General features: G+C 48.9%; 1 protein-coding gene across 46 annotated transcripts in view; it reads left to right on the forward strand.

Moving 5' to 3' along the window:
• CUX1 (cut like homeobox 1) overlaps positions 1 to 20,962 on the forward strand; it is a 349,540-nt gene that overhangs the window by 29,829 nt on the left and 298,749 nt on the right. For 25 of the 46 annotated variants that reach the window (XM_081557718.1, XM_081557719.1, XM_081557725.1 and 22 more), the window contains exon 1: positions 10,534 to 10,664. The exons of the other annotated variants lie outside the window; for them this stretch is intronic. In XM_081557718.1, the coding sequence (XP_081413844.1) occupies positions 10,566 to 10,664 (99 nt within the window). In that variant the 5' untranslated portion in view covers positions 10,534 to 10,565. Of the gene's footprint in view, positions 1 to 10,533; positions 10,665 to 20,962 lie in introns of those variants that run through there. 46 annotated transcript variants of the gene reach the window in all.

Here is a 20,962-nt window from a genome sequence, read left to right on the forward strand (position 1 = left end):
GTCTAGATTCCTCAAGGTTATGACAAAGCTTAAACAGCTTGTAAGCAGGCAAATGGACGAAAGTCTCGCCCACAGCGTTTGGTTTCTCTTCTGGGGGTGCTGCGGGGTTCCACTATAGGGGCTGGCTTTGGTGGGTTTTACTTTCTTGAGGCCTCAGGTGTTCCCTTCCTGCCCTTATAAGCTAACACCCCCTCTTGACCCCGCACCACCCCTCCCTCCCTGGACCTTTTCTTCTACAGTGACTTACTGTCACGTGAAGTACTATTTATAAAAGCTTCCCCCTCCCCCCAGGTAAACTGTGGCGCCTTAATGAAGGTACACTTTGGCCCTTAGGACGGGAACAGCTTTTAATCACAAGAACGTCCTCCTCCACAGCTTCGGAGGATGAGAACGGGGACGTTTGGGCAGGGGGGGAACCACCATTCAGCCTAACGCATGTGGCCTGTTGCATGTGAGGGTTGTGGAGCGGGTGGGAAGAAAAAGAAGACCCTATTTATCCACGGATTGTGAAAACTGGTACACCTGTACCTTTTCTTCGTGGAAGAAATCCAGTAGCATCAAGCTTTCTAGATTCCAAGTAGGTCAGATGGCTAGTGATTGAAAGTGGACCAGCATCTAGCATGTCTTTAGAGACAGAAAGCCACAGAGGCTGTTTTTGTTTATCCCCTTATCATTCAAGTGACCGGGTGGGGGCTGCGTCTGCAGGCCGCTGACCAGGGGTTAAGGGCAGAGCTGCAGGGAAACGAAGTTAAGGCTTCCCTCCTCCCTCCTCCCGCCACCTGAGCCGCGAGGGAGGCAGGCTTATGATTAACTCAGCGCCATCTCAAATGCAATTTCTGGGGGCTGAAAACATTAACTTTTAAAAAATGATTTAAAATTACCAATTGACCATATCCGGGGCCAAACCTGCATGATTCAGCTCCTTTTAAAAATATCTTTTCTCAACAAATTGCTTCCTTAACATTTTAATTTGTTGATCGTAAAGGAAGCTTGCCAAATATTAGCCGTTCTTTTCCATTTCCTACAGCTTCAAGCTTTCCTTATTTGGCATATTTCAGTGGAACTGTAAGGTCACTCCCTATTTTTCTTCCCAAATAACTATATTTATTACTGTCAAGTATTGGCGGGTTTGATCCAGCTGTCATCAGAATGTTTGGAAATACTGTTTTTTGCCAGAATGCTGATTTAATGATCTAATACTGACATGGCTTGTTTTCTCTGCCGACTTGATAACTTGTTCAATAGGCTCCCCTCTTTTTTTTTTCCTCCTCTCTCTTTTTCCTTCTGCCATATGCTTTATGGGGCAGTGTCTTTTTTTTTTTTGCCCATACCTCAAAGCACGCAGGACATTGGTTCCTCAACCAGGGAGTGAAACCACGCCCCCTGCAGTGGAAGTGCAGAGTCCTGACCACTGGGCCTCCAGAGAACTGACAATGTCTTGAAGAGAGTCATAGAAGGGTTTTTTTTTTTTTTTTTTTTAATTATTCCTTCTCCCCCGCACCCTCCCATCCCCTCCTCCTCCTTCTTTTTTCGGAGAAGACCTAGATGGTAACAAAACCCTCCTTCAAGAAGCTGGCATTGCTGCTGCCTGGCATCTTGAAGAGTACTTAAGAAAAATTTTCCTTGTGAAAACCTTCAAACATACACCAAAGTAGAAACAACTGTAGCAAACCCCCACCTACTGTCACCAGCTTTACCAGTTAGCAGCTCACGGCCCCATCTAGTTTCATTTATACCCACGTCTAGTTTCATCTATATCCCCCATTTTTAGAAGTTTGAAAAGACCATCATTTTATTTTATCCATAAAGATTTCAATATGTATCTCTAGAAGATAACATGTCCACCTTTAAAAAAAGCACCATCATTCCATGACCACACCTAAAGGGACATTTCTACCGAGGGGCACAGAAGTGAGACAGTCCTGGGTGGGAGTTGGGGGCGTGTCGCAGGGGAGAGGTGGTCTGGTCCAGGACTCTGCCCTCGCCTGTCCCAGGGCCTGGGGCTGGTTACTGTTCTTTCTTGAGCCTCAGTTGGCTTCATCCAGAAAACCAGATGCGGTGCTCCTATCTCTGAATGTCTTTTTTCTTTCTTTTTTTTAATATGTCACATATATTTTTTAATTTTTTTTTTTAATTGAGGTATAGTTGATTTGGCTCTGAAGACCTCGAGTCTCTGAATGTGCGAGGCGCTGCTTTGCTTCAGAATCAGTCCCTGGGCACCGAAGAAGGAGGGGCTGGGCAGGCGCCCCACCATGTGGGGTTCTGCCTCCTTCCTGCCGGCGTGGGAGTTGGGATCTCTGACTCCAGCTGCCTCCATCTGGCGGCTAGACGTGCGCTCCCGGTCATCTCTTTTATCCCAGCAGAGTTCTCCATGGGCCACGGATTGCCCTTGCTTGCCGCGTTGATCGTCTGAAACTCTGTATAATAGTTGCTCCTCTGAGTGGAAGCTGCTTCCACATTTGGTGGTTAGCGGTTAAGGGTCAGTTAACAGGTGTCACATTTGCAACCCATCGTCACCTCAATTTTTTGGAACTGAAATGTTGTGGTCATTCAAATTGAACAAGCTGCCTGGCGCTGCCCCAGATGCTGGGGCTACCGAACTTGTTCAGTGCTGGCTGGACCCCCCAGGAGCCCCCATCTGGTGAGAAGAGGACCCGTGCACAGTGCCTCGCCAGGTGTAGGGCTGGCGCTCAGGGCTGGGGGCAGGATGGGCATCAGGTTCCGATTTGGCGGTGATGGTGCTGCTGGGCCTTGAAGCACGAGTGGGGCTTCTCCACGTCCAGGCCACTAGGTGCTGGTGGGTAGTCACGTGTCCGACACCTGTAATCCCACTACCAGGGTTAGAATCAGCAGTTAATGCTGTGACTCATTTCCTTTGGCTATTTCTCTATGAATACTGCTGTCTACTCATGCAATCAGTAACTCAAGAAACACGTCTTGAGCATCTGGCCACATGCTGAAGTGGTGGGGAAAGCGGTCAAGGTGATTCCTGCCCTCAGGGAGCTTACACTCTGGTAGGGTTACATAGTAAATGGCAGCATATAGCAGATGCCATTCATATTCTGTTTAGTTCACTTTACTAACACCAGGCCATCCAAGGATTATTCGCCTGCCCTTCCAGCCTGCTATTGCCCTTCAGTTTGACAGAGAACAGCTGCCTGTGAAATGTGACCCTGACAAGGGCAGCCCTGCCCCCTGTCCCCGCCCCGGCTCACAAGGTGCTCAGGGAAGGTTTTCATCTGGGCGGGCTCAGACCTTTGCCCTTCCCCTTTAATTGCCTGTAAAAGGGTGGGGTTTTCCTCCTTTTGAGTAATTATCCCAACTCTCTTTGCATCAAGGAACATATTTAAAATCTAAGTATAATTTGCAACCCAAGTGTGCCCTTAAATCATTTCATCAGCAGAGTTGGTGTGGGGGGAAGTGTTGTTTTCTTACAATTTACAGTTTATGTGCTTGGGCTTCCCAGGTGGCACTAGTGGTAAAGAACCTGCCTACCAGTGCAAGAGACTCAGGTTCGATCCCAAGGGTTGGGAAAATCCCTCGGAGGACATGGCAGCCCACTCCAGTATTATTCTTGCCTGGAGGATCCCATGGACAGAGGAGCCTGATGGTTTACGGCCATTGGGGTCACAAAAAGTCGGACACGACTGAAGCGACTTAGCACGCACTCACACATTCACAATGCATATTGTTTGTTTGACATGTTAGTTTTGTAGAATCCCCCAAATTGGACCAACCCTCCCAGTTAACCACAAAGAAACTGAGACGCACAGGGGTTGAGTTCTTGTCTATGGCCTCAACCGTGGCAGAGGGAAGATGAGGCTAGGGCCCCAGTTCCCGGGTCTGAGGTCTCAGTCTCCTGCCGGCTCTGGCCTCCTTGGCCTTCCTCCCAACTCCCAGACCCAGCTGCAGTCCTTGGGTGGGGAAGGCCAGGTGCACAAAGCCCTGCTTGTTTGGCTACACATGCCTACTAGCAGTTGCTCTTATTATAGAGCAGTTATTCTTATTTGTCAAGAAACTCAGAACAACTGTTTTTATTCTTCACAGTGAATGCTTATGCACATGACCTTTCGAGAACATATTTCTGGATGCTGCAGAGGCACTGATGTTCATGCAGATTAGCTAAGTTAAACCTTTCTTTCTTTCAGCTGCAAGTTGCCTCTGTCCCTTTAAGAGTTTCACTTTGCAGAGCGCTTCTCCTGTTATTAAGTGTTTATTAGGAGCCCCGTGTCAACTAGTATATTGTTTTCAGATGACAGAAGGGCCCCTTGGCAGACCCAAGTGTTAAAGTCTGATGTTTGTTAAACCATACCCTCCTCCTGGTGGCAGTGAGGGACAGACAGTGCTGATGCCCCTGGGCAGGATGGAGTAGAAAGGTGGTCTGCTGGTCCAACAGCAAGCAGCCATGTAGCACGGGTCATGTAGCATGTTCTCCCAGGGGGCAGCCGCATCCATTCACATGTTTGTGTGTAGTGTCTGAACACAGATATTTACGAATGTGGGAGATATATACCTCTACCTATATGTATAATGGCCACAACAGAAAATTCACTCACCCAATAATTACACTAATCTTAATTGTTTGGCTAGTAAAGGCCAGGAACAGTGCTAGGTATTTGGGATTAGTGCTGAACAAATGACAGCACCTGCCCTCATGGGACTGACATTTTAGTGGTTTCAAGGGAAAGCAGCACTTGTTTTTAAGAGATCTTGGCAAAGCAGATGACCTTGAAACCTACCAAAGGCAGAGATAGTTGGCACGCTTGTTTTACAATCTCCAGACAAAAGAATCGTATCAGGCCCTTTATTGCAGACATGAACATTTATTTTAAGGACTCAAATTAAACTAGAGGAGATAAATGAGCCAGCATAGTTGTTTGCTGATCATTCACGGCTGATACAATGAGCAGCTCATTAAATCGTTGGTAACAAATGGAGTCTTGAGAATTTCAACCCCGAGACACTCTAAACAACACAAACAGTAAAACGTTCCATTAAAGGTGATTTTCCCTTTGCCCTCAAAGCATCTCATTGATTTCAAAGCGTGTAAAGAAGGCACTCCTGGGGCCTTTGGGGGAAAGTGCCATGTAAGAAAGTTCAAGAAGTTTCATAAAAGTTGTATTTGAACTTTCAGTGTGATTTCCATGGTGATACTTAACATGCTGTGTAAAATCACTACAAGCCTTTTCCCTTCTGTTTTCTTCTGTAAATTTTCTAAAGTGGAGAAGAATTTTCCAACAGTGGATGAAATGATGCTGCTTCCTTGCACAGTTGTGTGTCATGGGGCTAGCTCAGGTGTCAGCATCTCAGTCGTTCAGCAGGCTCTCTGGGTGCTCCCTTTTATTTTTATTAAAAATTTTTTTAAATTTGTTTTTAAATTTTTTTGGCCCCACCACGTGGCATGTTGGGATCTTAGTTTCCTGACCAGGGTTCGTTTGAACCTGGGCCCTCTGCATTGGAAGAGCCGAGTGTTAACCACCAGACCATGAGGGAAGTCCCGGATGCTCAGCTTTCATAGCAGGCTGTTTAAGTCTGGCCTCCAAGTTTCGCGTCTCACAGCCAGAGCCTCACAGAAGCCCTTCTTGTCCTGGGGTGCCAGCAACCGCCAGGGTGAAGTCACACCAGTGTGTCAAGTGTGTGGCCATGGCAGACCTGAGGCTCTGTCGCAGGGCAGAAAGGGAGAGGTGATGGGGTGCGGTGAGGACAGGCACGTAGGACACTAGGGAAATTCTCTGTGCCTCCTCCCCTGACACCTGGCCTGGGGGGCCCACCTCACAGGGCCCCCCCCACACTTCACCTGCTGGGTTGTTTTCCTTTGGTCCTTCATCCTTGGGTGTCTCCAGAAGCTCAGACTGCAGATAATTTGCTTTGGCTTTACGTCAGGTTCTTTGTAGAATCACTCACTCATAGCTTTATCTGTCACCTCGATGTTCAAGTGTCAGAAGTCCAGTCCTTCCTGACTTGGTCCCTGGGTGGCCCACCCTCCCTTCAGTTGACTGGGACAGGTCTCATCCCCCTCTGCAGAGCTGGCCCCAGAGCCCTGGCCTTGCTGTGCCCCAGAATCTCTTCTGGCTGGCACAGGGTCTTGAACTTGCCCCCCACGCCAGTCCCAGTGGCTCTGGAAGTTGCAGACAGTGTTGGGGTGCCAGGAGGCCCTCCCCCTACTTCAGTCCCTCTTGCGCTGGGGATGTTCAAGCTGCCTGCCCTCCTGGAATTGATGGAGAACGGCCCCTGTGCACACATGGATGCTTGAGGATGCTGGGCTGATCTGAAAGGGCGCTGGGGAGGAGGGAAGCATTCGTGAGAGCTGAAGAGCAAAGGGCCTTGAGTGCCGGGCACAGCCATTGAGGCCTGACCAGCCAGGGGGTGGTTCACCTGCAGGGACTCCCCTGCAGGGAGCCTCCCCAGCTTTGAGGGCGGATGGCCTGTGGTGGTGTCGGAGGCCAGAAGGAGCAAGAGGAACCCCACCCAGGATGTGGTGACCGTTGTCTGGAGGCACGGAGGGAGGACACTGGAATGAACCCACATGTGTACTTGGGCATGACCAGGAGGCAATTCAAGTTCTCTGTCAGAAACCCAGAGGGCAGGAGGTGTGTGTGGGAGGACAGACATCCTGAGTAGAGAGAAACGCTTGGGAGGCAGGGTGGGTCTGTCCTGTCCCTGCCCGATTCCCAGTGCCTGGGACACAGTAGGTGCTTAGTAAACCCGTGGACCAAACACACAAGGTTGATCGAAGTCAGAGCTGGCTGCGGGTGTAAGTGGATGTGTTTCCCAAAGGGTAGAATTTGAGTGAAGAGAGGCTGAGGGCTGAGTGTGGGGTGCAGTGGAGGCCAGAGGGTGTAAGGTCAGCCGAGGTCAGGAGGCTCCCGGGAGATGGTGGTTACGTGGGCACAGGGTGGTTAGTGACCTCCCTGTGGAGAAGGCAGATGGGTGAGTGGCCCAGGAAGGGACAGGAGGGCTTGTAGGGCTGCGCTTTGCTTGAGTTTCTGGTGCTTTCCCTGGCCACCGCTGTGAAATGCAACTATTGCTACCGAGACCCGCTCTGCTCTTCTCCCCACAAGAACATCATTTCCTACTTCTCTTTAGGGCCGCTACTGCATGGCCTGCACTGTCCACCCCCTGCGTGCACCCACCAGTCTCACCACTCGCCCCACCTACCTCCTGGGACCACCACCACCACCTGGGAAGCCAGGCCCTCGTCCCACCTGGCATGGGCCGCCCACCTGAGACAGCCATGCTGACCGGAGTCCTTGTCCCCTGCCCTCCTTTGCTCTCCTTTGCCCTGTGAACCACCTGAGCACAGGTGTCCTCGTCCCCTAGAGCTCTCACGAGGTCACGAGGTCACGTTGGCCAGAGCAGCTGCAGCTGCTTTGTCCTGATGTTTTACAGCCGAGACTGTGTTGTCCGCCCACTTCCTGGCCCAGAGTGAGGTGTCCCAGGGAGCGGGGAGGAAGTCAGAGCTCCTTCCTCACTGCCCTTCGTAAAACCCTTCTCTGGAAATTAATGGACGAGAGAATCTAGGGAGCCTTGGCCGATGACACCTTGAGGAAACCTCGAGAATATGAACTTGAAACATCACAGCTGTCTCATTAAGAATGTGGGATGGCAAATTCCTTAACCTTAAGTGGCCAAGCTGGTTTAACAAGATGTTTCTCTTTGTGATGGAATTTTCACTTTTCCCCTTTTAAAGTTATTCAGATCAAGCTGTGATGGTGGTATAGAGTTTTTGTTTTTTTAAGTTGATAATGAGTAATTTTAGGATAGATGTTTATGAAGTCTGTAAATAATCATTTAAAAAACCCTTGCCTAGTGCCATGCTCACATCTCCTTTATAAATATTTGTGTAGCTGGACTCATCTGTCTGCCACAGAGTGACTGAGCGGGTCCCTGGGGCGTGAAAGTGGCTCAGAGTGGGTGGATGCCCATATTGTCTCTCTGACGTTTTCTGCTCAGAAAGAGGAGGTTGATTTTAGTCTGTGATCCTAGCACCCAAGGTAGGGGAGATTGTGGAGTTAATCCTCCTGCAGGCTCATCAGCAGATTATAAGCCTCAGCTCTGCTCAGTTTGGTCCCGGCCTTCCTTGGTGGTCCAGTGGTTAAGACTCCAAAATTCCAAGGAAGGAATCAGCAAGTTTGATCCCTGATTGGGAAACTAAGATTCCACTATGCTGCTTGGTTTGGTCACAGCATGAGGACTTAAGAGGGGGGTGGTTTCAGTTACGTGATAGCTTTTAAGACTAAAAGCCTTTTTTTTTTTTTCTTAAACACCCATCAGAGTGGCAAGATTTTAAATCTGAAGCCATGGAGGGTTCGTAGAGTGATCTCTGTGTCCTGTTGGTGGGTGTGTGAGCCAGAACAACCACTTTGGAGAGGGATTTTGAAGGAGCCTGGTAGAGGGGAGCAGCTTCCCTCCAAGATGAAATGTGCCCTTAGAGATGCTCAAGGGTGTGTATTCTGGGAGACGTGCACAAAAACAGGGGCAAACGCCTGGGGAGGATGTAGAGGTCACTGGAGGAGAGTGGCATCATCCAGGGAGTTCTAGAAGGCAGGCCACACGTGCAGATGGACCTCACAGACACAGCAGAGAGCAGGAGGGGCCAGCCAAGGGGCTTGCATAGCATGATCCTATTTTTATATGGAATTAAATACGCAAAGCCATACTTTACATTGTTCGTGGCACCATGAAAAGCTAGTGAATATAGAAAGATTTTGGGGGGGAAAGATAAATGCCAAATTCTGGAGATGTGATTTTTTTTTTTTGGTGGGGGGAGGAAAATGGTATTGAAGTGGGTTTAATGGGTTTAACCAACTATAATATCCTTTTATTAATAACAAATATGGCAGAATGTTAAAATTTGATGACGCTGAGTATAGGTACATAGGAATTTGTGTCTTCCTGGATGATTGAAATATATCATTATTAAAAAATAATGTATACTAGCTATCTGAACGTATATGAACAAGCTTTAGTAATTATTGTACTTATAACCTAAAGTTTTCAAGATCAGAGTATTTTATGTGGGGCCCTTTATAGCTTTTTCCTGCTCTCTAGGGAATCCTAAAATTATAGTGGCTTTAATTGTATTTGTTGAAGAAGTTTTATGGTGTCTTATGTTAAATATTGGGAAATAGGTGAAACTTTTTAGGTCTCTGTACATTTTAAGAAAGTTTTAAGGTGTATTTTCTTTCTTTTTTTTCTAAGATGTATTTTCTCCTTTGGAGTATGCCTCTTTTTCTTTTTAAATTAGGAGATTTATCCTTTTTATTTTATTTTATTTATTTGTCTGTGTCAGGTCTTAGTTGTGGTCATTCCAGTTCAGTCGCTCAGTCGTGTCTGACTCTTTGCGACCCCATGAATTGCAGCGCACCAGGCCTCCCTGTCCATCACCAACTCCCGGAGTCTACCCAAACCCATGTCCATTGAGTCAGTGATGCCATCCAACCATCTCATCCTCTGTCATCCCCTTCTCCTCTTGCCCCCAATCCTACCCAGCATTTTGATAGAAAAATAGGTCCTTGCCTCTGTTTCAGTACAGTAACAGTAAATTTTCTAGAAAAACAAGGACAGGAGAACGGAACAGAAGAGACCTGTGATGTCCACACCCCTTTATGTATAGCCCCTAGGATATTCAGGATCCTTGACAAAGTACACTATTAGTTTTACCTACTATTATCCAGGCTATGGATCTGGGATGGTTTTATATTGTCTCTGCAACTAGAGATGCTTCTCAGAATGAGATTCTGGCTTAATTGAACTAGCCTCCTTGCAGTCAGGATGGGAGTGAGATGGTGCATTCCTGTCGTGCCAGTTGCGGGGGATGCTATTAAAGCCGACCGTTGATGGAATAATATCCTTTACTCACTCGCCATCTCTCTCAGGAAATAGGAGCTTAATATGCCCCATTCAGTTAATCCCGACAACATCCTTAGGTGAGTAGAAGGCAGGTAGAGTGGTACTGGTGGCCTCCCCAGCCCCAGCCTGGGGTGTGGTGGGTCCTTCCCTCCTCCCTCCCTGGCGCCTGCCGCACTCACCCACCAGGCCGGCCCTCTCCTGCTGCCCACCCACTGCGCAAGCTGGTAGGCGGGAGCGCGGCTCCAGGGGTACCAGCTCCGGAGCCGCCTCGGCGGTCACAGGCTGGCTGGTGGGGCCAGTGGCGGGCTGAGCCCACGGCGCCCGCCGCCTCAGACAGTGATCCTAGTGACCCTCTCTACGTAGCCACCATGGTCATCACTGCCTGCACGCCTTGCTCCACCGAGGGCCGGAGGACGACATCGCTGGAGGGGCCAGTACTTCTTTGGACCCCACAACTTTCTGCTCAGGGTGCAGTGGCAGCAAGGCAGGCACCAGCTGTAGCGGCAGCCCTGCTCAGCTATTGGCTGGCGCCACAGTGGGCCCCTCCCCCAAGCAAGAGACCGTTAGTGAGCAACTGTCCACCAGCGACCGTTAGTGGCCCCGCTCAGCCATTGGTTAGTGTCTCTGTGGGCCCCGCCCCCTGCCGTCTCGTGTATAAAAGGAGCCCGAATTCAGACTGTGGGGGAGATGGTTTTTTGACACGATTATCTGCCATGCTGTCTGCTAGCTTTCAAGTCCTTATTCCTTGTTCCAACAACTCATTTCCCGATTTATTGACCTGTGGCGCCGTGAGCAGAGCGAGCTTGGGCTTGGTAACGTTATTATCTCCTTTTTACTAAAAAAGAGACTAAAATGTCCCTGGGCGCCCCCAGCCTCCTCTCAGAGCTCTGGTCAGGGTCAAGGCTAAATAACTCCGGGAGGAGGAAGGAAGCACTCGGGAGGATCGTCTCGGAGCCCAGCCCTGTCAGCCCAGCCCTGTTGGAAAGTCTCAGGATCACGGTCTCTTTGGATCCTGAGGACAGTCCTTCCGAGCCATCCACGAGTCTTCCTGGCTTCTCCTTGGGATGTCCAGTTTCTGGCCCGAGTCCCCAGGCTGGTCAGCAACAGACTCGGCTGGGTTTTGCCAGACTCTGGGTTCCCGCCTGGTCACCACCAGGCCCTGTGTCCAGCCTCGGGGGAGAGGGTAGAGGGGCAGGGAGGGGATCCATCGAATTACTTCAACAAGCTTGAAGCAAAGTTGGCAGGTTCCCTTCTGGTGGTGGCGTCATGTGGTTAAGACCTTCTGGTGGTGGCGTCATGTGGTTAAGACCGTTGAACACAGCTTCACCTGAAGGAAGTAACTTGGGATCGTGGAGCAGAGGGTTCAGGGCGTGTCCGTGTCGTCCCCCCCCCCCCCCCCCGCCACTTCTCCACCCTGAGCAGGGCTGGCGACCCCTGAGCGTCAAGAAGGAATGCAGCTCATGTGGCATCTGTTGATAAGACTTTATTCTGCTGCTTAAACCACGTGCGGGTGCGAGACCACCATAATCTTGAAAGATTCTGGTTAGAAATTGTGGGAGGCAGGAAGAGGAAGCTAGGTTGACAGGGGGCCTCTGGTCTTTGCTGCTGTCTCGTGTCCTGACCAGACCTTGAAGCCTGGCTGCTTTATAGGTGGGGAAGGGGTGGTTGTTATTCAGCCCCAGAGCTGGGGTCCGCACCCAGACGTCTTCGATTCTCTCAGGGATGATAAACTGGCAGCCATGCCTTTGGCCAGCTGATTTGTTGTTGTTTTAGAAAATGTTGCTACTCATTCATGAGACATGAAGATGAAAGCTTCAATTTTATCCGCTTTGGATCAGACAAGGATTGCTCTTATTATAAGCAGGGCTTTTTATTAACTGAAAACACTTGGCTCTTAAGATATGGTGTTTAATTGCTGTTGAATGTATTTTTGTCACATTGCCCTGTGATAAGCCAGAGAACGGTTTGTGCCCAACACAGCAGGAAAGCAAAGAGGGGAATGACAACCTTGTGCTCCTCCAGCCCCCCATTGGAGCCCGTGGTCTCGTGTTTGCTGTATCAGGTTTAGTTTCTGTTCCCCAAGCCTAGTCTGAGGCTGATCAGGACCGGTGACAGGAGAGCCCATCCCTGGGGTGCTCAGGTGTGTCTCCCTCCTTGCCTGGGCCAGTGCTCGTCTCTTCCTGGTCTTTCATCCTTGGTTGTGTAGGCTTTCTAATGTCCTAGCATTGACCCAGGAAAATCAGCTGTTGAACCTGGCCTTGTGTTTTGGTGTGTGTGTGGGGGGTTGTTTGTTTGTTTTTTGCAAAGTGGAAATGATTTTGTGATTTGAAAAAGTACGAGATGCTAGTAAAAATAAGAAACCATAAAAACATAGGATGAAGGAAATAAAAAGTCATCCCTCATCCTGTTCCTGTTCACATTCTGGTGTAAGGCCTTCCAGACACTTCCCTGGCTATGAGTTTAGGACACCAGCTGATGGAAGAACTCTTTGGATATGTTTGCTACAAATCTCTCAGCAGCCTGGAGTTCGCTGTGTTACTGAATATATCTCCCAATGTTAGTTTAGAAAGATTAACATGCTGTTTGTTGAAATTACCTGTTACATATTTCACTGATTTCCCGTCTTTCGTTAAATTGTTCTCTTTTTCAACTTTGTACTACTACACAAAAGAGTCAGATACAACTTAGTGACTAAACAACAACAAAAAAGACTGTTTGGATGAACATCCTTGTGCATCTATGCATCTTTTAAAATTACTTTTAATGTCTGATTATTTCTTTAGGTTAAATTTCCAGAAGCGGAAGTGCTGAGTGAACAGTGTGTGTATATTTCTAAGACTTTGAGTACTTATTACCCAAACTTCCCAGAAACATTGGACCACTTTATAGCAGCAATTGCACTAAATTCCTTGTATTACTTTTTTCTTTTTGAGTAACATCTCATGGTTCCCCCTGCAAAAAAAAAAAAGACATAAAGAGAAGTCTCCTACCCGCCCTGCACTGCTCCTCTCCCTTGTTGATTTCTTTGTGTATCTTCCTGAGTTTCTTTATACACAGAAACAAATACAATATGTTATTTTCTCCTTATCTACACATAGTCTGGCGTGCCGTGCATACTTTTATGCACTTTGCTTTTTAATTTTTAAAAATGATCGGTGTTCCTTAGACTTTCCAAATCAGGACGTGAAAGCTGAAAATTCTGTTTCTGTTTTCTTTTTAAGTAATTTTATTTCTTTTTTTGGGGCTGTGATGGGTCTTTATTGCTACGCAGGCTTTTCTCTAATTGAGGTGAGCGGGAGCTACTCTCTAGTTGCCATGCACTGACTTCTCATTGCAATGACTTCTCTTGTTGCAGAGCACGGGCTCTAGGGCATGAGGGCTCAGTAGTTGCGGCTCATGGGCTCAGTGCTTGGGACTCCCAGACTCTAGAGCACGGGCTCAGCAGTTGTGGTGCATGGGCTTAGTTGCCCCGTGGCATGTGGGATCCTCCTGGATCAGGGATCAAACCTGTGTCTCCTGCATTGGCAGGCAGATTCTTTTACCGCTGAGCCACCAAGGAAGCCCTCTATTTCTATTTTCTGTCTCTCTCTCAGAGCACCATGGTATTCCCTTATAGGGATAGCTGTACCTGATGTACCAGTTTTCCCATTGAGAGATATTTGTGTTGCTTCCAGTCTGTGCCCTCACAACACCGCCGCCTTGAAGAGTATGTCTGATGCTGATGTGCGTCTGTCTCCTAGAAGAGGTGTGGGGTCCCTGCACACGAGCATCTGTGATCAATTGGTGCTGCCACCTTCCCCTCATGGGTCCCATTAGACTCCCCCCAGCACAGCTCTGTACTCCATGGGCCTGCCACGGAGTCCACCCTGAGTTCTAGTTCTTTCACCATCCGGCAAGCTGTGCATGGGTGAGGACCCTCCCCTCAGTACCCCAATGTGAGATTCCTCCTCCCCTCCCCCTGAAATAACACCACTTCCTTTTAGGGACGGGCAGTGGCTCTCCATGGGCCACCAGGAAAGCCATGAGGCCTTCTAGAGCCTGACCTCCTACAGAGACAGCCACGGACTGCGGCGTGGCTGACTGGGGTTCGGGGTAAAGGATCTGACAGTGCAGAGCTTGAGGAACTGAAATGATCACAGCTGAGACTGACAAAGGGCAGGGAGGGCCCAGGGAGGGGAAGTGGCGGCCGAGCGCCTGTGGGCCGCAGCCCCACCAGTAACACAGCCGGAGGAGTCAGCAGTGAAGGTCCAGCCAGGATCTAGGTGGTCCAGACAAGCCCACCTTCATACAGCTTTGTTAAGAATAGTTTGGGTTCCAAGCCATGAAAGCAAACTGATACTTTTTAATACAGTGTGGTTTTTAAAAAATTTTGTGAGTAAAGAGAAAACATGGTGAAATGGTAACTTAAAAGTTTTTAAGCAGAAGAAACTCTCTTCTTCAGTACACTGTTAGGGTCAGAAGCCTGTTTGCCTTGTGATAGGGAATCTGGGCCCTGTCTGTTCATTGTAAGTGACATAGACCTACATGCTTAAGTATCTGGAATCTTTGGGTTTAGGGTCTTTGCAAACTCTCCTGGGAGACAGTGTCCCGGGGCTGACTTGTGCCGTGGAGTGAGTCCAGGAGGAGTTTACAGGTGCCTGTGGGGACACAGGAAGGGCACCACCTGGTAGTTTTGGGTGACCTTGAGTCTGTCCCTGCCCCACTGCATGTCCCTTTCTGATAGCTTTAACAGACAAATATTTTTAAATCATCTACCCTGTGCAAGAGTGAAACTGTGAAACTGTTAATCGCTCAGTTGTGTCCAACTCTTTGTGACCACATAGACTGTAGCCCACCAGGCTCCTATGTTCGTGGGATTCTCCAGGCAAGAATACTGAACTAGGTTGCCATTTCCTTCTCCAGGGGATCTTCTCAACCCAGGGATTGAACCCAGGTCTCCTGCATTGCAGGCAGATTCTTTGCCATCTGAGCCACCAGGGAAGCCCAAGAGTGGTCTGCTCTAAAAAACACTTTGAAATTAGAATGGATCCTTCCTCCTCCCTATTTTGTTTCTAGTTTGGAACTATTTAGCGTAATGTAACTTTCTGCTTTATTCTTCTAGATAAACGTATTCCAACCATTGGCATTTCAAAGTTTCTTCCTCAGGGGCCCCTTTCTGGGTGAGGCTGGTCTTTTTGGATGAGGCTGGTCTTGTATGGCCTCAGTGGTCTTCAGCTTTTTTTCTTGGGCTTGCTGCCTCCCTGGAGGCCCAGCCAGCTAACAGTCTTCTCAGGCAGTGTGACCTCAAGTAGGCTCGCCTGGCCCACCTGAAGGTTGGTCTGCCTATTTCTGAGACTCAGCGTGGTTCTCCTCTCCCACAACCGAGCCCTGCCAGGAGATGGAAGGAGTCTCGCCTGGTGCTTGGCAGGTTGCCCGGAGGGTCTGCTCCTGCCCATCTGGGTGGGTGAGCCGTGGTCACCAAGCACATGTGTCTTTGCATGTGGGAGAGGAACTGTAGGATCATACTCTGATTTTCCCCCACCTGTGGACATTGGTGATGGTTGGGAACAAACAGGAGTCAACTGGGACAGAAGGGAAAGGTGGCTTTGCTTGTGGATATAGTGCACACCTGGTCCAGAAAGGTCTGAGCACCTGGAGGAGGAGGCTTGCTTGAAAAAAATAAAACCAGTTGAAGGCACACAAGACTCAAAACACAGTAATATCCAGAATGCATTATATAATGTGCTCCATTGAAAGGAACACTGTGAACCAACTTAGGGAAAGGATCTTTTAAAATGACTTTCCTAAAAATACTCCTAGGAATGGGTCAGAGAGTTTGGAGAATTTGCCTTTCAGAAAGTCCTAATCTGATGTGGAGATTGTTGCTGGAAGCTCCTTGTGAAATGTGCAGAAGCCCACAGTCTTTAGGACCAGCCATGTTAGGAACGCCAGTGCTCTGAGTGTCAGGAGGAAGGGGTGCAGGAGTGGGCTTTGGGGGCCTTTCCTCCTTATCACACCTCCCCCAGACCCCTCTCACTGGCCTCGTAAAGAAACAGATGGCGCCCCAGGAATAGCTCCGAACTCCCGTTGGCTCCTGGCTGTATAAAGAGAAAGGACAGGGACCATAAAAATTTGAAATCTCCCAGGAAAGGAAATTATTTCCTTCATGAAATATCGATGGAAGGGGAACATTTAAGTGACAAAAATTATGAACACCAGATTCAAGTCGAACCAGGTACTGCACTTTAACCTTTTTGAGAATTGTTAATTTAAAAGCAAATAGAATGAAATATAGACTATAAAAGCAAATTAAATCATTTTTATGCTTCCTGGGTTTTTGATGTCACACAGTTGGAAAAGCTCATAGAAGAGCGGATTTTGGAGGGAGGACGGTGAGGCTTGGGGCAGGTCAAGCACAGGCTGGGAACCTTTAGGAACAGGAGGGAAGAAGCCAGCCGACAAGGGCCCAGGGTGGAGAGCCCTGCAGATCCAAAGAGACCTCCAGGACAGAGTCCTCTGTTAAGAGCAACTTTCTCAGGCAAAAATTGCCCATCCCATGTCCAACCAGAGTGAGCAGATGTTTAAGAAAGGTGTGTCTTTGTCCATTTGATTTGCAGGGAGCCCCCCAGCAGTTGATGTTTTATGTGGAGGTGGGGAAAGCTGGGGCCTGGTTACATGTATCTACCTGCAGGAATAAATAATTCTTTTCAAACATCACGAGAGAGAGAGAAAAAAAAAGCAGCTTAAGATTTATCTGAAAAGGAAGTGGGAAGTTAAAGTTGCTGGAGATCTCATTACTGTCTGTCTCGCTCACCGTAATTAAAAAATGCCTGAATGATCTTAATAACACATGATTCAGCTGACAAGCACTAATTGCCCTGTATCAGGCCAAGAGAAGATGAATGTTGTCAAGAAAACCACAAGTCAGACAAGCTGATTCTCTCTTAGTCTGACACCGTGTTCCCATGTACAGACCAGTTTTTACTGGAGCCTTTCCAGCATCAAAAGAAGCTCTTTACCTTCCCATTAATTTTCATCGCTGGCAGGCCCGGGTTGTTTGTGACGCGCCGTTCTCATTACTCCTGCTCGCCAGCTCGAGAGCTCGGGTCTGCAGACAAAATGTAAATATGTTTCTTGCTCTTATCTTGGTCCTTTTTAAGGAAAGAAATTCGTTCCCATTCAATCCGAATGCCCTGGTGGGCTTGTCGGTGAATTACATAGCATTTGGGAATTGATTTTCTGACGCCACCGATTTGTCAGGAATTTCCCTTGCCTTTTCAGCGATTTGGCAGAACCTGTTGGACCCCACCGCATCCTCTGAGAGGGTCTTCTGCCGGCAGAGAAGGAGGGACGAGGGCTCTGTCGTTTTGGGCGTCCAGAAACTTCCTTGCAGGGGGTGGTTTTTGAGGAAAAGAGAGGAATAACGATCTTGGCTCAGCCCTACACGTCTATAGGACAGCTGAGTCATCCTGTCATACCAGAGCCGAGTCACAGACTGAATCAAATGAAGCTCATTTCCCCTTGAAAAGCCAAGCACTTCTATCCCGGGGCAGTGCGCTCGGGAAGAAGGGACCACGGTGGTAATAGCACCCTGGCTGTCGCTGGCCATCCACCGCGTGGGTATGCGTCTGGGTCCCCTGGTGTTGGCCCTGTGCTGGGGGCAGGCCCACTGTAATGGGAAGGGAGATGGGCCGGTGACCTGCTCTCGTCTGGGCTGGGTGGACCTCTGTAGGGAAACACCGACACACCGCACACTGAATCCAGCTCATACCAGCATCTGCTGTGACAGCCCTGTCCCTGCCCTCCTGGGAGGCAGGCCAGTGGGGAATGGAGAGGTTGGCCCTGAGCTGGTGGCTGGGCTCTGGCTGTGGGGCCCAGGGCCTGGTGCTCAGTATATCTGAACTGGGGTCCTTGTCTAAGAAAGTACCTCCTGGGACGGTGTTGTTTAGTCTCTCAGTCGTGTCCGACTCTTTTGACACCACAGACTGTAGCCCACCAGGATCCTCTCTGTTCATGGGGTTTCCCAGGCAAGAACACTGCAGTGGGTTGCCATTTCCTTTTCCAGGGGATCTTCCCAATCCAGGGATCAAACCTTGTCTCCTTCTTGGCAGGTGGGTTCTTTAATCACTGAGCCACTTGGGAAGCCTGGGGTGGTGGTGTTGCAGTCTCAACACAGTGGTGCTCTTTATAACGCCGCACAAGGACAATGCCAGGCACACATCTGGCAGGGCGATGTCTGTCTATCGTTGTCACCCTCTGGGGTTGGGGAATTAGATGAGAGGGTTCACATCGCTCAGCACTGTGAGCTGCACTTGTTAGGAGCACAGTCAGTTGCTAGTTGCTGAGAGAGGAACTTACCTCCTACAGAAAGAGGCTGATAAGGCTGGCAAATAAATGAGCAGAAACAGTAAGCATTTAGTCCATGGACTTGGTGACGTGACAGTGGCTGGTCCCCCAGTGTTCCCTGCTGGAGAGGGGTGCCTGGCTCATGGGAGTGCCTGGAGCCACCCCACGCCAAGCTTCGGGGTTAGCCTAGTTAGTGAAGATGGTCTCTTACCAGAGACCTATTTTCCTGAAATTAAAGTGAAAATTTGTGATGATTATCAAATACTGTCAATGTGACTTAGTCATAGGAAACAAAGATCTTAAAGGAAGCAGTGCATAGAAGTAAAGCCACAGTGCCCTTTTTGGGTCTCTGTTCAGAACCTGTGGCTTCTGTCTTTCTCTCATTAGCTTTTGTCTTTGAACCTCCAGGCCTCAAGCAGTGTGTCACCCACAATACCGTGCAGCTCTTAATACACAGCTTCAGGAGAACCCAGCAAAAGGATCTGTGTGTGGGATCCCTGCTCTGAGCTGGGCTCTTTGGTCAGAGTCTAGCTCTTTTGATGACTTGGTGGCCTCCAGAGTCCTTGGAAGCCTGGATCCCCAGCAGCAGTGAACAGGCTGGCCCCTGCCTCCCCCCATTGGGCAGGTAGTCCCAGGATTTGAACGTTAAGGATGAAGTTTTTGTAGGCCTGATTCTGTGTATTGCAAGTAACAGCACCTCTGCATGCCACCTTTGTTGTTTAATTTATGCATAGCCCTGAGTCACTGGAAACCAGGACTAGAGGATCCAGATTGGTGACTGATTCCAGACCTCAGCCTTGCTGGTTTGGCTTTTAAAGTCCTAGGCTGTGAAAGGGAGGGCTGTTCATTTAATCTTCCTATTTCACCAATTTTTCATGTGTAGGAGGGGTGCTCATCACCCTAATTTTTTTTTTAATCAAGTTATTTATATTATGGGGTGAGTCTGTCACACAGTCTGAATGTGGAATGCTGCCATCCTTTTAATCAGAATCCTGCCAGTAATTTCTGTTTACAATAGTCCTATTGAAAATTATATTGGGATGAAACTAACATAATATAGAAATTGTTGGCTTGTGTGTGATTTTTATAATATGTACATACAGACAAAGTTGGCTGTCATTCAGAAGGCTTTTTCTGTTTATCGTTGTGCTTTTTATTAGCTACTGTTCCAGAGCCCCCACAATGGGCCAGGTGCTCTTGGGGAATTCGGGGGGTTGGAGCCCCTGGCTGTGGACCTGGAGATCTCTTTTCTTATCTGCAGAGTCGTCCTGTCGGAGCCCCAGAAATTTGTGATTCCAGAACTCTCTTCTCTCCCATGTCTTAATCCATGATTGCTGCAGGCATAGTTTGTAGATGGGGTGGGAAGGCAGTATGCCCCCCGCCCTACGGGGGCCTCCTCTGTTTTGGACAGGTCATCGTTTAAGGGGTAGGTGTTGTTAAACCCCCAGCCCCAGTGTCCCAGCCCACCCAGACTTTTTTCCCAAAGAGCAGAACGGCTGATGGGAGGAGTTTTGAGACAAAACTACATGCAATTGTCAATTTCATGGATTACAGTTAATTCTGTTTAATGTTCCTTTTTTTTTTTCTCCCTCTCCCTTTTTGCCAAGTCCTGTGCATTATAGAACATCAGCTTTAGCACAGAAGTGCTTAAAACTTGATTTGGCGCTTAAATGGATATTTACGCAGTGACACCACACATGTTGGATAAACAGGGGATTTGTTCTAATGAGACCTTCAGTGATTCGAAGCCGTTTTCCCTCCGTTGCCTTGTGGAATCCTGGGCTCCTCTCCTGCTTAGTTCTGGTGATGCCGTGGCAGCTGGAGCACTCGTCTTGTGTCCTCCCTGAGTTCTAGGTTCTCTGAAGCACTTGCCTCCACCGCTCACTCCAGGTGCCCTCAGCCACAGTGCCTCTTTCTGGGATTTGCATGTAGCAGAAATATTTGTTGAACTGAATTATTTTTACACACAGGCCTTTCATGTGGCCAACGTTCTGAGGTCTGTTTCCTTTGGCTGGAGGCTGGGAGAAACCTTCCAGTTCACTGAGGAGTGATGAAGGCTTCAGGTTCAGGGGTGCCCTACACGGGACTGCATGCACCCTGTCTCGCCAGGAGGCTCTCTAGCCAGGAGGGGAAGCCGAGGCGGGTGCCCACATGCCCCCATGGCTCCTGCTGCAGCACTGGGAAAGTCTAGGAGGCCTTTGAAGTGACGCTGCTGAAGAGGCAGTTTCTTCCTGCAGCTCAGAGGGGTGGAGGGGGGAAAGAAGGAATCAGAGCCTGGAGGATCCTGCCCTGGGGACCTTGGACCTCAGAGGCCTTGTGACCTTAAAGGCCCAGCTCAGTGCTGTTGTGATTTCTGCTTTGTATCTTGTGAATTATTGAAGAAATATCCATGTTTTCCAAGGCTACATTGCCTGGCTTTTTTTTTTTTTTTTAATATTTATTTATTTGGCTGCACTGGGTCTTGGTTGCATCCTGCATCCTGCATGCATCTTCTCCATGGCATGCAGGATCTTTTAGCTGCTGCATGGGGGATCTGGTTCCTTGACCTGGGATAGAGCCTGGGCCCCCTGTATTGGAAGCGCAGAGTCCTAGCTACTGGACCACCAGGGGCATCCCACCTGGCTTTTCCTGATGAGGCTGTTGGCTTCAAGGAATAATCTCCACAGCCAGGAGAATATTTACTTTGTGTCAGGGGCTGTTCTGCATGCTTCTCACCTTCTAGCTCAGTCAGTCCTCACAAGCTACATTCACAGCAGAGGGAAGTGAGGCTGGGGGCTGGTGCCCC

Source organism: Giraffa tippelskirchi, chromosome 13 (assembly GCF_054371585.1).
Source record: "Giraffa tippelskirchi isolate mGirTip1 chromosome 13, T2T-mGirTip1v1.2.pri, whole genome shotgun sequence".
NCBI classification, from domain to species: Eukaryota; Metazoa; Chordata; class Mammalia; order Artiodactyla; family Giraffidae; genus Giraffa; species Giraffa tippelskirchi.